This window comes from Eucalyptus grandis, chromosome 5 (assembly GCF_016545825.1).
Source record: "Eucalyptus grandis isolate ANBG69807.140 chromosome 5, ASM1654582v1, whole genome shotgun sequence".
In the NCBI taxonomy this organism is placed as follows: domain Eukaryota; kingdom Viridiplantae; phylum Streptophyta; class Magnoliopsida; order Myrtales; family Myrtaceae; genus Eucalyptus; species Eucalyptus grandis.
In genome coordinates, this window is record NC_052616.1 from 50,115,596 (window position 1) to 50,136,382 (window position 20,787).

Genomic DNA, 20,787 nt, shown 5'->3' on the forward strand with positions numbered 1-20,787 from the left:
AGCCTTCTTTATGGCTAAAGGGTAGAAGCAGAAAGTTTCAAACTAGCTCAGCCTGTAAATTCTCCATTCATGATTCCAGTTTTGGGTCCTTCAGGAAGGAGAAGGACGCTCTTGTTCAGCAAATGGGATGATGGTTAACTGAACTTGTGACAACCAAAATCTGCTGCAAAAGACATTCAAACCGAAAGCAACCGATAAACTGCGAACGCTTACATTGAGGATACTCAATATGCCTATGAAGCCTGTTCAACAAAAAGACTAGCACGAATATTATTCCGCCGCATTTCTTTTGCATAGTGCCCCATCGGGGTTATGTGAATTAATCAATACAGCCCGTGTGGTAACCATTAATAAAAGGAAATTTTTTTTTTGTGATAATGAATAATAACTGATTGAAACTATCAAAATGTGGACCGAGAAGTTTTCAGATGGGGGAAAAGACAGTAGCTAAACCTTGGTCCACAGTAATTAAAAGCCTATCATATGCCATTATTGCCTTGTGCTTGGACTCAAATGTTCCTTTCCCTTTAGCCAAAACTTCGCCATCCGTATCTATGATGCCTTCCTTGGTTGGGTCGTCAACACGCGGGCCAGGTTCCAAGACAAAGGCTTTGACCTGCAGCATAGGAAGAACAAATATGCTTGCTTACATATTAAGCCATTTCACAGTATGAGAGACAGTTACTTAGAGTGATTATATAGAACTCAAGTCTTTCTGAATGGACAAGGAGAAATCAACCCATGGGAGTTTCTATATTCTTCGGAAGAATAGGAACTGGTATGCTCTCTGCCGTGCACACGCAATTGCCTCACGATCACAGAGCATACCAGTTCCATGCATGGCCAGTACTCTAGATTTTCATTTTTGTTCTGGAGTTTTTCTTTCCTAATCGGTAGTTACACTGATGAATTTTTCAGCTCAGTTTTGAGTAGCGGCTTTAATAGTTCATAATAGTGCGTTCAAACCATCTTTTGTATTTATCCGTCCTAAGCCCCCGATGTTGTTTCCACGCCTTTGTGATTATTGTTCCAGGTGGAGAAGCTGGGAACGAGCAGCTTGTTCTTTCTCAGTGGGTCATTTCCTTTCGATGAGCAGTGCTTTGGGAAATTGTCAGATTGTATACCCTCCAAGAATCCGATGGTGGTATCCAAGTCCATCTCGTACGTTTTTCGCATGTGCCCTCCTGCCGATGTCGTATCAGATGATTTCCAAGCAGGAAAGGATCAAGGTTTCTCGAGAGCTGCAAGCCACGAGGTGTAACTGATACTTGCGTCATTTCTTGAGAAAGGAGACAATTAGTTGTCCTCCATGGTGCTTTGAGCTACCCCGCAGAGACAGAGAAGACAACTTAGATACCTGGGTTGCCAAGTGTGAAGAGCAGCAACGTGACATTATATAACAATACTTGGTTGGCTTTTATATTTGAATAAATTCGGTCGTTTGATTCAGACTGTTTGCTCCCTCTTGCTTCGTTAACCTTTCAGGAGAAAAATTGATTAGTCCATTTCATCTAAACAATACCATAGGCCACAATAACAACCGCATTCAATTTTGAATATGTTTCTTTTGTTTTCTTTTTCCAATTTTTTTTTTTTTTTGTGCTTATTTAGGACGTGCCGTGATTTTCTTGAGAAATGTAGGTCGAGCTTTAAATTATGTGATGCTCAAAAGCTGTAGAACCTGAACTTTACTTTCTTCTTTTCATGTCGAGGCTCGTATGAGGTGTGTTCGTGGAAATTCGATCGATGTGGAACACAGCTCCAATGAGTCCATGTTGCCTACTTCTCAATCTAACCCTTTAACTAATGCCTCGTGGAGCCGATTCTTCCTAACAAATCAAATTAGGTCGCAAATGTCTATTGCCTGAGAGCAACGGCTTGAAGAAACCTACATCCTCTTGGTTTAACTTTTCATTCCATTGATTTTCTTTTCCAATATTACCTTTGTCTCACACTTCCAACCTCTACTTTCCCACGATTTATATACGATACTCTAGAGTCTTCACAAAGAGGATATAAAAACCTACTTCATCGATTACAAATATAAGGAGAGACGAAGACAAAATATATATATCGAAAAAGGCCATTCCACAAACCCTTATACTTCTATGTAACGTTCATAGATTGTTTTTTCTTTTTCTTTTTGTATTTTCATTTCTACGACCCATTGCGAATCCTCTTGTTCCGTCTGGCATGCGAGGTCCCGGAGACGGCTTCGCCACGATTACAGTCTCTACTCCTCTTCCCCGGCCTCAGCCTTGGCTCCGCCCTTCCCTGCATCGTCATGGAATCCAAGTTTTCAAACTGATGCTCAACCAATAGCGCTTCCATACAGAAGTCTAACCAAAGCTCCAAATTTGCGATTTAATTTGGCATCATTTTAGTTTTAAGATTGAGACAATACTCACCATATTCCCCTGGAAGTGAGTATCAGATTGCTCAAAAGACTCCTCAAGCTGTTGCTCTGGTCGTTGCTCAGATATAGAAGCATCTTCTCCATCATGAGAGGGTTTTTCCTAGAAGCGGGAAAAACCAACAAAGATGAATTATCCCAGTTTAGCAGAGTGCATTAAACCCAAACAAATCTTCAATCAATATTTTATTAAAATCTCAAATGCATGCACATAACACAGTATGAAGTGAAGATCCCCACTCTTTGTCACCCAGCTTTCAGCAAGACCGCAGTAGAAATTACCATGCATAGAATGAGAAGTGCCATTTACAGTGCAGGAAGCCAATAAATGATATCTCTGAGGTCTAGCATGTACACAAATAAAGCCGGGAAAAGTCAATTATTGCGTGAGTCCTGACCTCATCAGATGAGGGAGCAGTTGAAGCCTTTCTGAATCCCATGACCAATTTTCCCTCTGGTTCTAACCGACTAAATGTCACTGAGAGGGAACAAAATCAAATCTCAGTCCTAGAGCCAGAAGGATATGAAACTCAGAGTAATAAGGCAGTGACATTTTGTCAGTAGCAGTAACCCTGGACAAAAGGTTTTGTCGACAGCAACATTGCTCCTACTCATTATGCCAGACAAGTCTTAATAAGTGTAGTATCGCACTATCCAATCATGTAAAATTTGTAGAGAGTAAAATATCGAGTTTGTTGCATCCTATTCCGCAAGTTTAAGTATTTTTACCTATGTCTCCTGCTTGCAACTGCATGGACTGTATGCAAGGCGTGACTCCTTCCAGAACATACATTCTACTATTATTATTGGGCCAGAATCGAAATTGAAATATCCACTCCGAGCCTTTGGCATCCTGAACTTTGAGCGGCAATCCTTCAGGCTGAGAAATAGACGGAAAATAGGCCTGTACAGTTCCAAAATTTCACTTGTAAACTTTTTTTGCAATAAGTAAAAACAAAAAATTTCAGAAGAGGCCTTACCAAAAAAAAAAAATTCAGAAGAGGTTCTAAAGGAGAAACGACCCATTTTACAACTTCAGGAAAATGGAAAAAATGTAGAAAGTTCCAAAAAAAAAAAAAAAATCTGAAATTGGAGTGCAATGCCAACACCCAAGAACCTTGATGAAGATATCCTTCAAGATTCAAATCATAAACAAGAGATGATCCAAGTTTTTGAAATGCAAGAGACATTCCAAAGTTCTCAAAAGCCCTTATTTATTTAAATTTGAAACAAGCACAAACAAATAAATAAAAAAATTGTATTCTCATAACTCAAGTTTAGTATTGTCTAAACCAGTTCTTTATCACATGGCCCAAGAATGGCTAAACCCTGCTGATTTTTCACATGGTGTTTATCATGCTACCTGTTGGCGGCTTTAGCAATTTTGACATCCTTTGAATGGACGAATTAACAAAAACAACCCAGATAGAATTACAAAACTCTCTAACAGTGTATGAGAGCCTTTTCCAAAATGGCAGGTTTTCAAATCATCAAACTTCCATTGTGTGAGCACAAATCCCCACCTTAATTCTTTATGGTCAGACCTCATTGTAGCTTTTTTTACAACTTGAATTCCATTGCTAGGGGGAAAAATGCCAGACCACCCTATCCAATTTTGGATCAATTGCTATTTTGCCCCCTCTTCTTTTATTTTTTCAGTTATTATTGTTAAAATTTACTGCAAATAGGCACCCAGATCATTAAGTGTCAAAAGTACCCTTAAAGTCATTGCAAACTCCCTCTTGGACTATTAACTAGATGGAATCACCTCATGCCCCCTTCCTTAACCCAAATATCTCCATAATTTCCAGTAATCTCATACATCTTTAGATCTGTGGACCTTAATACCTTGGTCAATTAATATATAAACTAATGACACACCTTGGGCTGCCGTCTTTGGCAACCCAAAATAAAGCAAATTTGAAGATAAGTGTTGGCCAACAGGTACTTCATTTGACAAAAAAGAGAAGAAACAGCAATGTGTCTTCTAAACTTTCCATGGACGAGAACCTTTCGAGCTTTGACAAATGCTTCCATAGGTCCAAGCTGGGTCATTGTGGGGTCTATTAAGCAAGAGCTATGAGCATGGAAGGGTATTCAGATCGCTTGTCACAAGATAAAATGGCTTGCCTCAATTCCCATTTCTGTTTGCCCAGTGGCCTAGAAAGACCAAAACAAGAGGCCCTTTGAAGGGGAATAACCCTACTATCCAAACACTGATTGAAAATTGCTTTGAAACCATATACTTCTAAAATTGTGGGGAATAGGTTGATTTGAATTAGAGGTATAGTGGGGATCTACTCTTGATACAAATGCTAGAAATTATGCCGTATATTTATTGTCTTGTATAGGAGCTCTCATTTGGCTTTGATCTTTTCTCATAAGGGTTAGCATCTTCTTGATGCAGTTAATTTTTCTTGACTTACAGGGGAAAAAAATGTAATCCTATGATTCTTCAAATGGCATAGAGGTTGCATCATAGCACATTCCTTCTAGAAGTAAAACAACTTTGAGAAGTTCAACTAAGTTAAATATTAGGATCAGCTTTTCTATTTCTTAAACGATTCAAAGACACGAGGGATTAGTTGCAGCAAGATAGGAGGCAGTTTGCAATTGACCACAGTTGAGAGAGGTTACGTACAATTTTCCCCAATTATGGAAAATAAAACGATTTCGAAAGGAAAATGTTAAATATAGAACTACAGGTCTTTTTCTTTTGGCAGGGCTTCAGAAATACCGATCTTTCAAAGACTATTTGAAATGCCATGATTTTTCTTTGCTTGATATTTTTCCCTTCTTATGTTCGACTTTATTCTTACCGGTCATTGTGCGCAAACAAGTCCAAAGTTACTACTGCAGATATGTCATATCAAAAACCAGCAGTTCGCCTACTTAATCCTCTAGGGCCCAAATAACTGGATTTCCTTCCCACTTATTGATCAGTTCGATCTAAAACTCGTAATGATGAGTGTAATCTCACAAAAAGTTCATAAGCGATTATTAATAGAGTGGAAACAACCAAATTCTGACAGGTCAACATAAATTTATACCTAATTGCTCCATGTATAGTTCCTCTAATCACCTTTGTTAAACAAACTAGAGCCAACCTGGAGTAAACTGAAACTATCTAAGAGCCTGCAAGGGAAGTGAAAGAAAAAGGACTTGTTACATCCTTCTCATCATATTTTACTCTCTTGTCAAATGGTGGACAATCCTACTGCTTATGGGACTGTGATCGAATCTGCTATAATTGTAATTTTGAAAAATCATGTACGAAAAATCCCAGATGATAATTATTTCATGTTTGCAGCATTAATGTTGAATAAAGGTCAAAGTCCAAATGCTCAATTAAAAGCCAAAGACTAAAGACATCCCAATCACCTCACCTCTAAATTTGGTTCAATAAGCAAGCTCAACCACTAGTCTAAAGCAATAGAGGAACTGCTTAAATAATGCCTACGTCCATCACAATGGAAAAATTCCCAATCTCTCTTCACTTCTTGTAAAGCAGGAAGTTCAATTTTACAGTTCTAGTTTATTGGAAATGTTAGAAACAGTCCTTTGTGCATAACTTTGTATATGGGTGGCTTCTACTCAAAGCCATTTTGTATAGGGGTGGCACCCCCTTGGTAGCTACATAATGAAATCTCATTAATCATTCAAACAAAAGATTCCTAGACCCGGGCCACTACTTAAACCAAAATGCAAGAAAAGTAAACACAAAAATAACATATTCCAGCAAGCTTAAGTTTTTCGTGTCATTTGTCTTAAGACAAGTCCACAGAAAGTAGGAAACATATCAGACTGAAATCCATACAGAAATCTGAACATCAAAAAGACATACAAAGGACTTCAATTCCAAAATGTTTTTTCCCAGGTAAAATGAGGACAACAAAAGCTCTATAAGAATTTAGACAGAATGTCTTGCCTCGGCACATTCTTTTGGCACCACTATACGTTCAATTTCACCTGCATCACTAGCACTCAACGTTTGCTCGAACAGAGGAGTGATTACAGAGTTTGAGCTTATAAAAGTTAAGGAATAGGATCATGAATGCTAATCAGTAGCAGAGGTGAAACTGAACCTTCCCGGCTTTTCATCCTATCTATTGAAATCGTAACCCTGTTCTATTGACGCGCGATAATTACTTTCTTGGGGAAAACACCAAAAACAATAACATAGAGAATGGAATAAAATTCACCTTTCTAGGAGTTGCTATAAATCAATCAAAGCACATAGAACAAAAGGATACTCTCCTGAGATTTGTTGTAGCTCTTGATCTGTTATCCTGGGCCAGTAACGAGGGAGTAATTGATTCCTTCCCCTGGCCTGACTTCCAAAGGAATGCATTGCTAGCGGAGGGGATGAAGCTGGGGCCATCGCCGCGGCGGCGGAGGATGCGGTCTCCTACGACGGCGGGGCGAATTCGCGCGACGGGACAGTGGCCGCGTGGAGAGAGGAGGTCGGAGATGCGCGAATGGAGTGGCGCGGGAGCCTGATCTGCAATCACAGAGAGAGAGAGAGAGAGAGAGATCGAAGAGAGAGAAAGGGTTTTCGAAGAGAGAGAAGAAGGAATTCGAGCGTGCGTCGTGCGTGGTGCGCATGCGAGAGGCTTAAAAAGCACGTCCCAGTCGTGCCTAAGTTTTGGCCTCTTCTCTCTCCTCCTCTTTCTCACTCTTCTTTCTCTCTCTATCTCTCTATATTTCTCTCTCTCTCTCTCTCTCTCTCTCTCTCTCTTCTGATGCTTTTCTTGTTTCGGTTTTTTCTTCTCTCTCTCTCTTTCCTATTTTTTTTTTTTTCAAACTCACTCTTTCTCTCTCTAGGCGACGACGCCGTCTGCGCTTGACGTTGGAGCGAAATTCATTATTTATCCGCACCCACCAATAAAATAGGACTCGCCTCGATGTGCGAACGAAAATTAATTTTAGGTAACTATGTCATGAAAGGACTGTGTTTGAAATTTTTTATGAAACGAAAATTAATTTGAGATAAATATATTATGATATACTAATGTGAAATTTCTAATTATATTACCCTATTCTATAGAATACTTACCAATTACAAAAATGTTTAACTCAATTGTTTAAGCATCTATTACATTAATGAGAGAAATGCTGATATATGAAAAGAAAAATATTAAATGTTCTTAATTGGTTACTTAAAACACTCTATGAGAGTCTCTTTCTAATTTGATTCTAATTTGACTAATTAATAAGTACCATATCCTATTCATTTTTCACAAAAAGCACGTTTGTTCTCACTTAATTCAAAGCTAAAGGCAACTCTCTCTTTTTTTTTTTTCTTTTTTTATCGTGATAAGGTACATGTGGATTAACATTCACTTCTTTTGTTCAATTTAAAATTTGTAGTGTACTTATTTTATTTTTTTAGTCAAAAAACATGTGAAGTATTCATATCATGTGAATGTCAACCTATTGATTTGCATGTAAACTTTTAGGTAATTTTGTTGAATTTTGGACAATATTTAAAGTTTTTGGTGGGAAGTCAAAGAGATAGTTTTTGCTTGAATTTAATTGAAAATGAGCTCACAAAACGATCTTGTAAAAATATATATGGGTATATGTATTATTATTTAAAGAAATGCATAAACTTACATGTCAACATTAGCATGATGTGGAAATATTTGGCTTTCAGACTTAAAAAAGGCATAGCGCATGAGCCGGAGATTAAGAAAAAAAGATAAAAAAGTTAAAATCGATCTACAAAAAGATATATATCCCTCGACAAGACTTATTTACAGAAAAATGAAGTATCACTTCAGATGTCTTGAATGCATTTATTAAGTACATTTAATTAATTCAAAACATTGGTTAACCCAAAAAAAAACAAAAACAAAAATCTATCCGCGGAAATTCGAACAGTTTTTTATTCGATTTGCCATACGCATTTTTCCAACCATATACATCCAACTAAAAAACCGATCCAAGGGCTTTCTCGTAATTCCGCCCGGAGCCGGATTCGCGTTGATCGGCTATTTACCGTAAATGCCCCCCTCCATCCAAAACTCCCACTCCACGTGGTGCAGCGACACGCGCGGCGACACCAGAGAAGGGACGGCGAGCGTGCGCAAGGACGCGAGTGGGCGGAGGCCCACGCGCGCTGCGAATGTCCTTGCGGACGTTAACTGCGTGGGGCCCGCGACGAGGAGGAAAGAGAGCGTGGGGCCCGTCGCGCGGATCACACGTAAGCGGCGACGCTTCGGTCCCCGACTTCCCACGCTTTGGTTTCAGACCGGGGAAACGACAAACGACGAGTCGTTTCGCGGCTTCTGCGCCTCACGTGAGATCGGGATTATGCTTCATCTGGACGGACTTGAAAAATAGGGGTATGCAAAATACCGGGAACCGCCTGGACCGCCCGGAACCGGCGGTTCTTGAGGGAACTTGTCAGGCTTAGATTCCATTTATGAAACCGGTGAGTACCGGTTCGGTTACATGGGCTGGACCGGTTAGGTGGGTGGATCCGCCGCCCGCCCACCCGAACCAGGGACCAGGAACATTTTTAATATTAAAAAAAAATTACTAAAAGAAATCATAAATCTCATCTCACTCCCTTCGTCTTCGGCTCCTAATCCTATCACCATTTCGTTGCGTTTACTTCTCCCGCCATCCGCATCTCCACATACTTAATTTTGGTTTTTCTTTCTTTGGCTTGCTTTGATGTCATGTAGTCGTTTTATGTTGAAAATCAAAATTGTTTCGCGTTAAGATCGGTTCCATGGATCCATCCAGGAACTGCACAGACCGACGGTCCGATTCCGAGTGGATCCATGCAACAAACGGGTGGATCCCGGTTCCCATTTTTCAGAACCGGTCCTTAGCGGGTAGTTCCCAATTCTAGGTCGGGAACCGCCCGCACGGACCATGTACACCCCTATTGAAAAGAGATAGAGAGCACGAGTCTGGCTTTCGTACTTTAAACGTGGGAACACAGTCTCATCGTAATTGGAGGCAATTTGAATGCTTTCGATTTGATGGGTTTTCCTGAGGCGACGCCGATGTGACGTCCACGAAGAAGCGGAATGTGGCCCGTGGGACGGCAGTGCTTCACGGGCGACTCGACGCCATCACGTTCCGATGAGATTTGCTTGATATGACATGGCGGAATTGATAACGAATTAAGCAAAAATTTCGGAAAAAATGTGAAGTAAAGGCGGCTTTCTAAAAAGAAGACTTAGACTCGATCTTATCTCATAAAAGAGTTTAAATTTGATAAATTTGTCTCAAATAAGAATTTGAAATGAAGTCATCTCCACGAAAAGATTATTTAGAATTGACTTCATTTCAAATGATGACTTGAGTTGCCAACTTAATGTTAAGATCTTTACTTAAGGTAAAGTCCATTATTAACTTTCTTATGAAAAAAATGACTCCACTCTAGGCCGTTCTTTAATATTTTCTGTTAAATTAAGGATAAGGTGAACCAACTTTAGGGTTGTCGAATTTTGTAGCTAACTATCACAAGTTCAAACCCCGTCGATTAGTAAAAGATCTGGACTTAATCAGTCCAAAGAATTTCAAAGGGCGTCCAACGAGCTCCTCCATACCTCCGCGCTCATGCTCTTGGACTATACAAACGAGAACATAGAGATACAAGTTCCCGGAGGCATGGCAATCCCCACGATGGTGGTTGAGGACGACCGCGACGACCACCTAACGAGGACAAAATAAGAGCAAGGGCAGGAGAGGAGATGTCGCCGTCTTGATGGCGCGAAAGGCGTAAACTACTTGAGCAAAACGCCCTTTGACTCGTCCGGCGCACGCAAGCAATCGTGTTCGAGGAGCAAAACGCCTTCCATTTTGCCAGGTATCGTCCAAAGATTCGTGCAAGACTAATCCCCCCCTCCCAAAGAAATTGTGATGGTGACAGAATTCTTTATTGAGAGGTCATCTGGTTTTGCATACGGGAATAGGGATGGCAACTTGAACCGGATTTTGGACCTATGTCGGTTCCATAAGATGGTAATCGTTTTGGTATAGTGAGACGAGTTTAAGGTCCTGTCTAAAATGGAGAAAGTTGTCCAAAATTTTTATTCTTATTATACTTTTGCCAATTCAATTATAATTTTTTTAATTTTAACAATTGAATTTTAAACATTTTTACATTTTATCAATTGAGTTCATCTGGCCATTTTTGACTGGAAATTACTAATATAGACGCTAGCCATCTTACATGACATAATCAGAGTCAATTTAGATAAATTTTAATAATATTTTGATATTTTTCAAATTTTTTATTTTTTAATTAATTCTTTTCTCTCTCTTTTTTCCATCCCTTCCTCTTCCTATAGTTAGTTGTCAGGCTTGGGCAATGGCCAAGCCAATGATCAGCTAAAGGAAACAACCGATGATGTTGCCCTCGTCGAGATTTGGCAAGGGGCTACCTTGTCGATTTTGGGCGAGGGCTTGCCATCACCAAAGGCCAATGAGCGCCAGCCTTGTTGGCCTTCAGCGAGGTCCCCTCGTCAGTGGTTGCCGTTGACCAGTCGCCAACCATTGCCCATGCTTGGTGATCGGTTGGAGGAAAAAGAAGCAAGGAAAAAAACAAAAAAAAGAAAACAAAAGGAAAAAGGAAAAATAAATCAAAAATCAAAAAAATTATTAAAATATTATTGAAATTTGTCCTACGGCCATGTTATGTAAGATGGCCGATATCCACATTAGAGATTTTCGACCAAAATTGATTGAGTAGACTTAATTGGCAAATTTAAATAATTAGCAAAAATGTAATGAGTTTACAAATTTTTAAAACAAATTTCTAGTTCAGATTGCCCTATGGACCATAGAGTTAGAAGTTGATTTAGATTATAGTTGGTCAATAACTTAGACACCCAACAAATTATAATCCTGAAATATGTCCAATTCATAAAATTAAGCCAACAAGTGGAGGGAGAACAAGAGTATATAAACCCAATAGACAGACAACGTGGGATACTTTTTTAAGATCCACTCTCACACACAAGCCAAATTAAAAACTACATATGCAATTCAAGGAACATAGGATGGGATAGGTTCCCATATGGATAAGATCGATCGTGTCGACGATGGTAGAACGTGGCCACCCAAGAGCCACCCAAGAGCCACATTTGTAAAATCATATCCTAAAATGATGTTCTTTTCTTTCACCTTGTGAAAGCTGTGAGTCAACATAGAAGGCATCAGCTACTCGAAAAAACCACGTGTTTTATTCATTTGAAGACGACAACATCAACCGAGCGTGTTCATGCACGACACGCCAACATTCTTGTCGACTGAAGAAATCGAAGTAGAGAGGCCTAGGGAAAGACTTCGAGGACCCAAGAAAGGATTGAAGATCGAGAGCATGCGACATGATGACCCGTTAAGACCTAGCGCGATCAATTTTGTTGCTTCCGCAACTCGTCGGGAAAGACTAGATTAGGGTTTGGACAAAGCAAGACAAAGATCAAGAACTGCCATGCAAGTTTTGTAGTTATTGGTAACTGCTAAACCCGAATGTGTCTAGGCCACACCATGAAGATCAAGAGCATGCAATGTGATGGCCTGTTAAGGTCTAGCACGATCAGTTTCTTGCTTCCACAATCCATCGGGAAAGACTAGATTAGGGTTTAGACAAAGCAAGACAAGATCAAGAACAGCCATGCAAGTTTTGTAGTTACTGATAACTGCTAGATTCAAACGTGTCTAGGCCACGCCATGAAGATCGAGCATGCAATTTGATGATCCGTTTAGATCTAGCGTGATCAGCTTTGTTGCTTCTGCAATCCATCGGGAAAGACTAGATTAGGGTTTGGACATGCATCGTGCACGGGACAAAAAGCGAGGCAAGACAGACGTGGAATCGATCAAGAAGTGCCATGCACGTTTCGGAGTTAGTGGTAACTGCTGAACTCGAACGGGTCTAGGCCACGCCAAAGGATGCTTTTGGGTTTTCTTGGTTTTCCCTAAATGAGGAGAGTCGAACAAGGGCGAGCAGCGAGCTCTCTTCGATGACGGACGCCTCCGCAATGATTGCAAGCATCGACGGTTCCTATCATCTTCCGTTTCTTGCTTCTTTTGTCTTCTCGGACAAGACACGACAGGTGACGGTTGATGCACTTGGAGCGATCCTCATTGGTTTGAGAGTATTGTCGATTCCAACTCCCAAATGATAAGGTTTTCAACATTAGTCGTTTACTTTATAAACATGATATAAGAGAAAGATGGGGGAGAGAATGCTACAAGTACTATAATTTTTATACTACACTTACTTTAATATTATAACTTTTTAATTAATCACTTGAAATTTGCAACTTTTTAGTCGATTACTTAAATGTCATAATTTTAAGAAAACGGATCAGAAGTGCCATAAATTTTAAAATACATTGAATTTTTCAGCTAGGGAAATTGCCAACCTAGTTCCTTTGAACACTTATCAACCATTAAGATGCCCAAGTAATTGATTGCAAAATTAGAGCACTACAATGAGCATCATATGATAGTGTCCTTTTCTCAAGAAAAATGCTTGAGTGGTCTTGAGAAGTACTTGAAACTATGAATTTGGGTGCGATTGTTTCACGAGAGATGACTAATTTGAGAAACATATTTTTAAAGATAATTGCATGTATCATTTGAAATAATTAGTCAATAAAAAATATTTATATTATTGACAACAACTTATATATAATTATTTTCATAAACATGATGAAAATATATTTTGATCATTCACTTTTGCAAGTGATATAAGTGACCGTTTTCAAGAAAATATTTTCCGCATTATCTATTTTTGTAAAGCAAACACGGCCGAAATTCAAAATTGTGTTATATCTATGGAACAATGAGTCTCTCGATATCTATCCTAAATATTTTCATCGTCCCATCACCCGTGGAATCACACACGTTGTACGCGTGGTCATAAAATCATAAGTCTAAAGTTTAGAAATGGAAATAAGAAAAACTTTTGGGTGATGCTTTGGAGAGTCCGAAAGAGATAGGAAGAAGGCATGAGTGCATGCACGATGCGTCTACGGCCTTCTAGTTTGACAAGACCTATAAATCTTGTGTAAATCTCAGGCGATTTGATCTTTGTGGATTTAACCATCGATGACTTCGTTGACTTTTGAACTGAGTTGGACTGAATGGTGTCACTCTTTGGTTTTTTTTCCACTTCTGTCTATTGAGAATTCCACCCACGAAAGTCATGGAAAGTACCTTGCTTCGAATTAGACATCAAATACTTAAAATAAAGTTGAGAAAAAAGAGGAGAGAAAAAATCACTTCGAACTTCGTAATTATAATTTATGCTTTACAAATATGGATATATGCCGCTACATCTATCGTGGTTAACTTTCTCTAAGCAGAGTTGGAAAATAACGCAATCCTTTATTTTTATCCAAGGTCTAAATGGCCAATGAATGAATTGCAAGATTTAAATTAAGTAAAAAAAATTAATATCATGAAAAACCATAAACTGGTATGCTTATGGTAAATTTGTCCAGAACTAATTTTTGGATAAATAAAAACCCTACGCTAGTATACTTATAATAAATTTACTTCGAACTAATTTTTGGGTTTCCAAAAACTCTAAATTGGTACACACGTAATACATTTTATCTTCTGTTAGTTTTCATCAAATTTTACCGTATAATTGTTAAAATTGGAATACGCATGACAATAACTCAATTTATGTATAAGGGGAAAAGTGTTAAAAAAAAGTCCTAAACATTTTGCATTTATACCAATTTAATCCTAAATCTTTTTTTTTTTGTGCCAATTAAGTCCTAAATATTTTTACGTTGTGCAAATTCAGTCATTTCTAGTCAATTTTGGCGGATTTTGTTGACTAAACGTTGGCCGGCTAACGTAGCATGATCGGCGCTGACGTTGACAACTTTTAATAATATTTTAATATTTTTGAATTTTTTATTATTATTTTTTCTTTCTTTTTTATTTCTCCTCCTTTTTTCTCCAGCTGGTCGCCGAACCTCAGCAACCAGCCAAAGGCGATGGCTAGCGAGGTCGACCTCGACCTTGCCGGCCACCTCGCCAATGGCCGCTAGGGCGGCCTCGCGTTGGGCAGTGAGGCTCACCCTTGCCAAATCTGGCAAGGGTTATGCCTTGCCCATGGCTGGCGAGAGGCCGCTCTCGAGGCCTAAGTGGCGAAGGCGAGCCCCGCAAGCCCGGCGCAAGGCTGCCCTCACGGCCTGGGCGATCTTGAGCTGGCCTCGCGCCAAGCTGGCAGGGCTTGCCCTCGCCGACCATGGGTGAGGCTCGAACGTCGCCAGATTCGGCGAGGGTGAGCCTCACCACCCAAGGCCTTAAGGGCGGCCTCATGTCTAGCGGGCGAGCCTCGACGGCCATGGGCGAGGCTTGACCCTCACTAGATCCGACGAGGTTGACCTCAACCTTGCCAGTCATTGCCTCTGGCCGGTTGCCGAGATCCAGCGACCAGACTGGAGGAAGGAGGAGGAGAAGGAAAAAAAATTAAAAATTAAAAAGGAAAAAGGAAAATATTAAAAATTAAAAGAAAAAATTCAAAAATATTAAACTATTATTAAAATTTGTCCACGTCAGCCGGCCGGTGTTTAGCCAGCAAAATCCAGCCAAAATTGGCTGGAAAGGATTGAATTGACACAATATAAAAATGTTTAGAACTTAATTGGCACCAAAAAAGGTTTATGACTAAATTAGCACAAATACAAAATGTTTATGACTTTTTTTAACACTTTTCCTTATGTATAAGTCAATGTGAAAATCCACAATTCTCTCTCTTTGATTCTTCAATTATTCAAAATTTGAAAATAAATAGGGCTCATTCTTTGTCTCCCTCAAAACATGAAAAACCTAGATTATCTTTCAAACTTTGTTGAGGGAGATTAACAATGATGCGCTTCTCTTCAAACCACTTCCAATTAAAGCCATTGAACATCCTAATTTGTTGATTCAGATAAGTTAGTCGAACAAGCTATAAAAAAAAAAAAAAAATTAACTGCGAACGCTTACAGAAGTCGTCAACACGCGGGCCAGGTTCCAAGACAAAGGCTTTGACCTGCAGCATAGGAAGAACAAATATGCTTGCTTACATATTAAGCCATTTCACAGTATGAGAGACAGTTACTTAGAGTGATTATATAGAACTCAAGTCTTTCTGAATGGACAAAAAGAAATCAACCCATGGGAGTTTCTATATTCTTCGGAAGCATAGGATACCTTGATATAAATAACATGAGGCGATTTGACATGACCTCCATTATTTAGCTCGGTCATCAATGATAGCAAAGACAGCTTTGGGCAATCCCGGATAGCAATTAAGTCCAAGCAACCGTCAGAAAACTGTGGGAGTCCAAAGAAGAGGATTGTCATCTTTTGTCCTCAAAACATGTGAATCTTATGAGAAGATTTAACCAAAAAAAAGAAAAGAAAAAGGAGATGCTAAGTTGTTAAACTCGCAGCTTAAAATATCACGTAATGGGGGTAAAAACTCATTCACCTCAAACACTCAAATTAGTCATGCATGTTATGATTGACTTAAACATACCATACATCATGCGCATTCAACTTACATCTCAACTGCCTTATGAAGTATCTACACTTCTAGAAAAACCATAAGATGAACTTCAAAGTTTAAACTGATCCTATGCATTGCAGATTGAACATATACTTCCTGCTGACACATGAACCAGATTAGAAAAACAACTTGGGTCATCTAGAGAAGTATGCCAGATATGAACTACTCGATGTAAAATGTGGTATCGTGTTCAGTGAACTTCATGCATACATGTTTTGTGTTTTACTTAAATAATGCAAATAAAAGCTAGACCATTCATAAAGCACCGTGAGCATGTTTTGCTCAAGCCGCAAGATCCATCAATCATCACTTTGGTGCCGTAATATGCATGTGTGCATACTTTAAAGGTTTCCCTACAACTTAATTGTGCTTCCCTTATGCTCTGCTCATAATATGCAATGATGCTGCTTATATGAATAAGAACTTGTGAAGATGTGCACTTTGCACACTGATTGGGAAATTACTTTGTTTTCCTATGGAAGACCAAACTAAAGAGTCACCACACGGGAGCCAAGGAAACTAATAAGAACTTTTATATCCCAACCTTTGCATCAGGTGCTGCCATAATGTCTTCGCCACCCCAAGGAACATTATGGAGCCAGATTGAAACAAATGGGCCATCAATACTTCTCCAGCTTAATTCCTCCAACTTAACATCAGGTCCTTGGTAGCCTTGTCCTTCAACCTTAGCAGAGCTTCCTTCACTTTTCTCAAAGACAATGTCCTTCCCACCAAAGTTGCCACTATAACTAGTAGGCTCCCCATGAGTTTCATTTCCAGGAGCAGGCACAAAGGAAATGCGCCCGCTATATCTTCTCAGATGAAGTATACGTTGAAGTGCCTACACAAAAATCCATCAATATCAAATACTCCAGCACTTAATATAACACAAAGAACCATGCTAATTTAATGATGGCGTGGATTCAAATCAGGGAAACAAACTAATAAACTTGGGGAAGTATATTGGACATTTATATGTGAGATATATACCACAAGTAAGTAAAAATTGGTAGGTATACCTCCCACTAACTTCTATAGCAATAAAACATTGAGACTGGAGGTTTCAGGGATAATAGGTAGATGCAATGGTAGGTTTACCACCCACTAAGTTCTATAGCAATAAAACATTGAGACAGGAGGTTTCAGGGATAGAAGGTAGATGCAATGTAGCTATTTACTACGAACTATATCGCAGGCCCACTTTTACCATCTGTAAGCGTAACTCTTTGAAGATCATATAATAAAAGCTCAGAATAATGGAATTGAAGGACTCTCCATTAGATATGCTTCCGAGGGAAAGTGTTTCACGAGGAAGTAGCACATGCAACCACTGCAACTAACTTCATAAACGAAAGTCCTCTATGATCAAGTAGCAGAGCAAGTTAAACATGAGCTAGAGGACTGAAGTTCAATCTTTGGGTTGAGAGAGAGAGAGAGAGAGAGTTTGGTAGCATCATGCCAAAACTTACATAAAAATCTAGACGAGCACTTCCCATCCATCTATACTTCTCAGATTCAATATCAATGTCTGCAACAAGACCTGAAACGAAACAAATACATTCATAAAAAAAAGATCATAAGCCGCCAATATAACGTCCTTTCTGCCTCTTATATTCCAAAAAACGATGAGCTCAAAACAGGGGCCACAATGCATGCTAGGCCAACTATACAAACTTTTCACAGCACCGACATAATCAAGAAGTCAAGCTCTTTTGGAGGAGTGAATGGAGCTTAAGACAGCTCTAGATGTCCTGTTATTCAATGTCAGGACTGAGTATTTGCACTGTGAGAATTACTTTAGAGAGAAAAGGTAAAAAAAAAAAAAAATTGTACCAAGACAGATAACCTAAACCTAGCACATGATCACATGAATTCGGCATACCCCAGGAGAGCATTAAAATGCTGAAAAATTTGGCATCGCCTTGCTTGATGGTGGCCACATCCAGTGATTTCTTGTGTCCTATAAATAGTCAAACCACAAATACCACTTAAAAAGAAAGATCCAATAGTTAAGACAAAGAACAAAAAAAGGAAGAGAAAGTGAAGAATCGAGCAAAGCTACAACACTGAAATGCAAAGACAACAAAAACATTAACCTCTAATAATGGCAAGAGTAGCATAAGATGCTGTACATGGTTCGCCGACAGAATCCAAAAGAGATTTTACCATGCCATTTCCAGTACCTATATAATGCCACATGTGTTAGATGCAGGAACAACACATCCAAGATCCATGTCAACCAAAGAAAGAGCAGAAATCCTGTATTTAGTTACTTCCAATGGTGCCCCTCTAAGATGTTACTGATTAAACGGGAAATTCCACCACTGAAAGCCCTGGAACAGAAAGACTGCTATTTTAACTTAAGCATAATCTGTACTATCTATATAGGAAGGATGCTATGAAACTGAGGTCCTCTCTTCAATTACTATACTCAACAATTGGGGCAAAGAGCAAACCTGCAGGAACCATTCCGATAGGAACTTTTATTGCTGCCTCCCAGTCCTCTCGTTCAAGCAATCCATTTACTACCTACTAAAAGTTTGAGAAGTTTGTCACTGAAGAGAATAATAGGACAACTAACTAAGATTGATCCACGATACTGTTAACTACCATATAAGACACATAAAGTTAAAATCATTGTGGCTCCTAAACAGTTTAAAGGCTGTGAACAACCTTCAAAGAAAAGTTGACAAATTGCAGCCATTTCATACAAGGTCTCCAACTATACCAAGAGTATATTATGACATCCAGTATCTGCACCTAAATAACTAACCTCAACTAAGATTCCATCTCCGCTTACACAGACAATGCCATCGTACTTTGATAGATCCAGAGAACGAGCAACTTCCTTCGCATGGAACTGGTGTTGAGTCTCTGAAATTGCAGTAAAAAACTTTGCATGAGCAATCAGCAAACATGAAGTAAAGCTGTAAGAGCAGTATTCATTTGCATTGATGACCTCAAACCTTGTATGTCAAATTGAATGCTGGCATCCTCAAGAAGAGGTTTTACGACATTGGCCAAAGTCTTGGGAGCCAATTTCTTTCCTCCAAAAGGATTTAATAGTATGAACAACTTTTTGGGACGGTCTGTCAAAAGGAGCAGATGTGAATAGAAGCAACAAGAGAAAAATTAGTACCATTAACTTCTGAAACAGAGTGCGTCTTAAATAACTCTGGCATTAAATTCCCTAACACCATACAGCTCCTCTTTGATTGCCTAAAATCGAAACTTTTTCAAGCAACACAAAAGCAACTAAAGAAAAACTAGTGCTATTAACTTCTGAAACAGAGTGCATCTTAAAGTACACTAGAATTAAACCCCCTCACACCAACTACTCCTCTTGGATTGCCCAAAATAAAAAAAAATTTCAAGCAACACAGAGTAAAGGCTACTGTTGCAGTACTCCCGCTTCTTCCTCAAATCACTCCTGTTTGTCGGGCATGCACCGAACTACAAACTTAATGTCCTCTTGTAGTTTATACCAACAAACCGTATAATGGGGTGTTGTAATTTACTTCCTTCGATGATCAATGAAGTACCATGTTGATCAAAAACAGAAAGCCACAAAAGCAAACAACATTTGCAAATCAAGACAGACCTAAGACATCCATTTGCAACTCCAAGTAAGCCTGCCACAACAATTCAACAAGCTCTCTCAACAAGACTCAGATATATTCTAAATTGACTAAGCACACCGACGCGCCTATGTAATGGCGCAATCAAATCGCATCACAGCATAATCCTTCCGGATTCACACGATTCAAGTGAGGCACCACGGTCAACTCGGCAGCAACATCAGAGAAACACAATTCACAGGTTTCTACCTCATTCCTACGTTCCCAGCATCAAGCAAACGGAAGCGAAATTCGAAACCCGCGGCGAAAACGTCGACCACTCACCTAGAGAATCGAGGCAGCCCCGGAGCTTGTCGCACCAGAGCCTCCTCGACTCCTCCGACAGCGGCTCGAACACGACGTCCTTCCTCACCAGGCCGCCGCCCCCGCCCTTGCTCCCGGCCCAGCAGGCCCGGTCGCCAGCGCCGTCGTCGACGAGGGCCTTGATCCTGATCCGGGGCCCCTCCGCGTCGACGCCGAGCACCTCCTCCTCGACGCTGAGGCTCCGGTGGCGTCCCCCGGGCCAGACCAGGCTCCCGTCGGCGGTCAGGGTCACCGGGGCCACGGTGCCGCCGATGAGGACGCGGTCGGAGATCGCCGGGGCCGGCGGCGGGTTGTCGGCTCCGGGCGGGTCCATTTTCGCGGGTCGTCGCAGGCGGAATTTTCCGGGTTGGTGGGCTGGTTTCGGGTCTTGTTGGGAGGGAGATGGAGAATGGGATTCTCGTTGACTTTTGCACGTCTTGGACGGGTTGTTGACACCCGTCGCTTTCACAGGTTCGATGGTTGGTTGTTGTGCACTGGTGGGGTAAGATTGACTATTCACATTCTACCTCGATCTGATTCGATACTTGGACTGATGGTGTGTTTGTAAATTTCATGATAAAAAAAGAAAAAAAAAAAAGAAGAAGACGGTTTTCGCTTTTCAAATTAAGGAATTGATTATGGGTTAATATCATAGAAATTTTTAAATTGATATATTTGTGATAAATTTACTTCAAATTAATTTTTTGACCAGCAAAAATCCCAAGTAATATACGTTAACAAATTTACTTTAAATTGATATATTTTCGATAAATTTGTCTTCATTAATTTTTGTTAAATTTGTCATAAATGTACAAATTTAGGATTTTACAGTATTATCATATATATATATATATACATTTTTTACTGAAACTAATTTTCCGTTGATGGATTACTTTTAGAAATTAAAT

The 20,787-nt window shown here is 39.7% G+C and overlaps 2 protein-coding genes across 3 annotated transcripts; both read right to left on the reverse strand.

The window, feature by feature from the left end:
• Positions 1-190: 190 nt before the first annotated feature.
• LOC104445363 (sphingosine kinase 2) lies at positions 191-20,298 on the reverse strand. Of its 2 annotated transcripts, XM_039312623.1 has the most exons (10): positions 19,862-20,298; positions 18,926-19,048; positions 18,733-18,833; positions 18,416-18,488; positions 18,056-18,142; positions 17,842-17,919; positions 17,429-17,499; positions 16,504-16,800; positions 15,602-15,724; positions 191-616 (listed from the first exon to the last, which is right to left on the reverse strand). In XM_039312623.1, the coding sequence occupies exons 1-10, from the start codon at positions 20,211-20,213 to the stop codon at positions 425-427; spliced, it is 1,497 nt and encodes a 498-aa protein (XP_039168557.1). In that variant the 5' UTR covers positions 20,214-20,298; the 3' UTR covers positions 191-424. The 2 variants fall into 2 exon arrangements, with proteins under 2 accessions (XP_039168557.1, XP_039168558.1); XM_039312624.1 differs by lacking the exons at positions 18,926-19,048; positions 19,862-20,298 and having other exon boundaries at positions 18,416-18,491.
• On the reverse strand, positions 1,956-7,007 carry LOC104445360 (B3 domain-containing protein Os07g0563300). Its single transcript, XM_039312625.1, has 6 exons — positions 6,667-7,007; positions 6,342-6,438; positions 3,143-3,317; positions 2,812-2,891; positions 2,409-2,516; positions 1,956-2,274 (listed from the first exon to the last, which is right to left on the reverse strand). Exons 1-6 carry the CDS (start codon positions 6,792-6,794, stop codon positions 2,158-2,160), a joined length of 705 nt encoding a protein of 234 aa, XP_039168559.1. The 5' UTR covers positions 6,795-7,007; the 3' UTR covers positions 1,956-2,157.
• Positions 20,299-20,787: the final 489 nt, after the last annotated feature.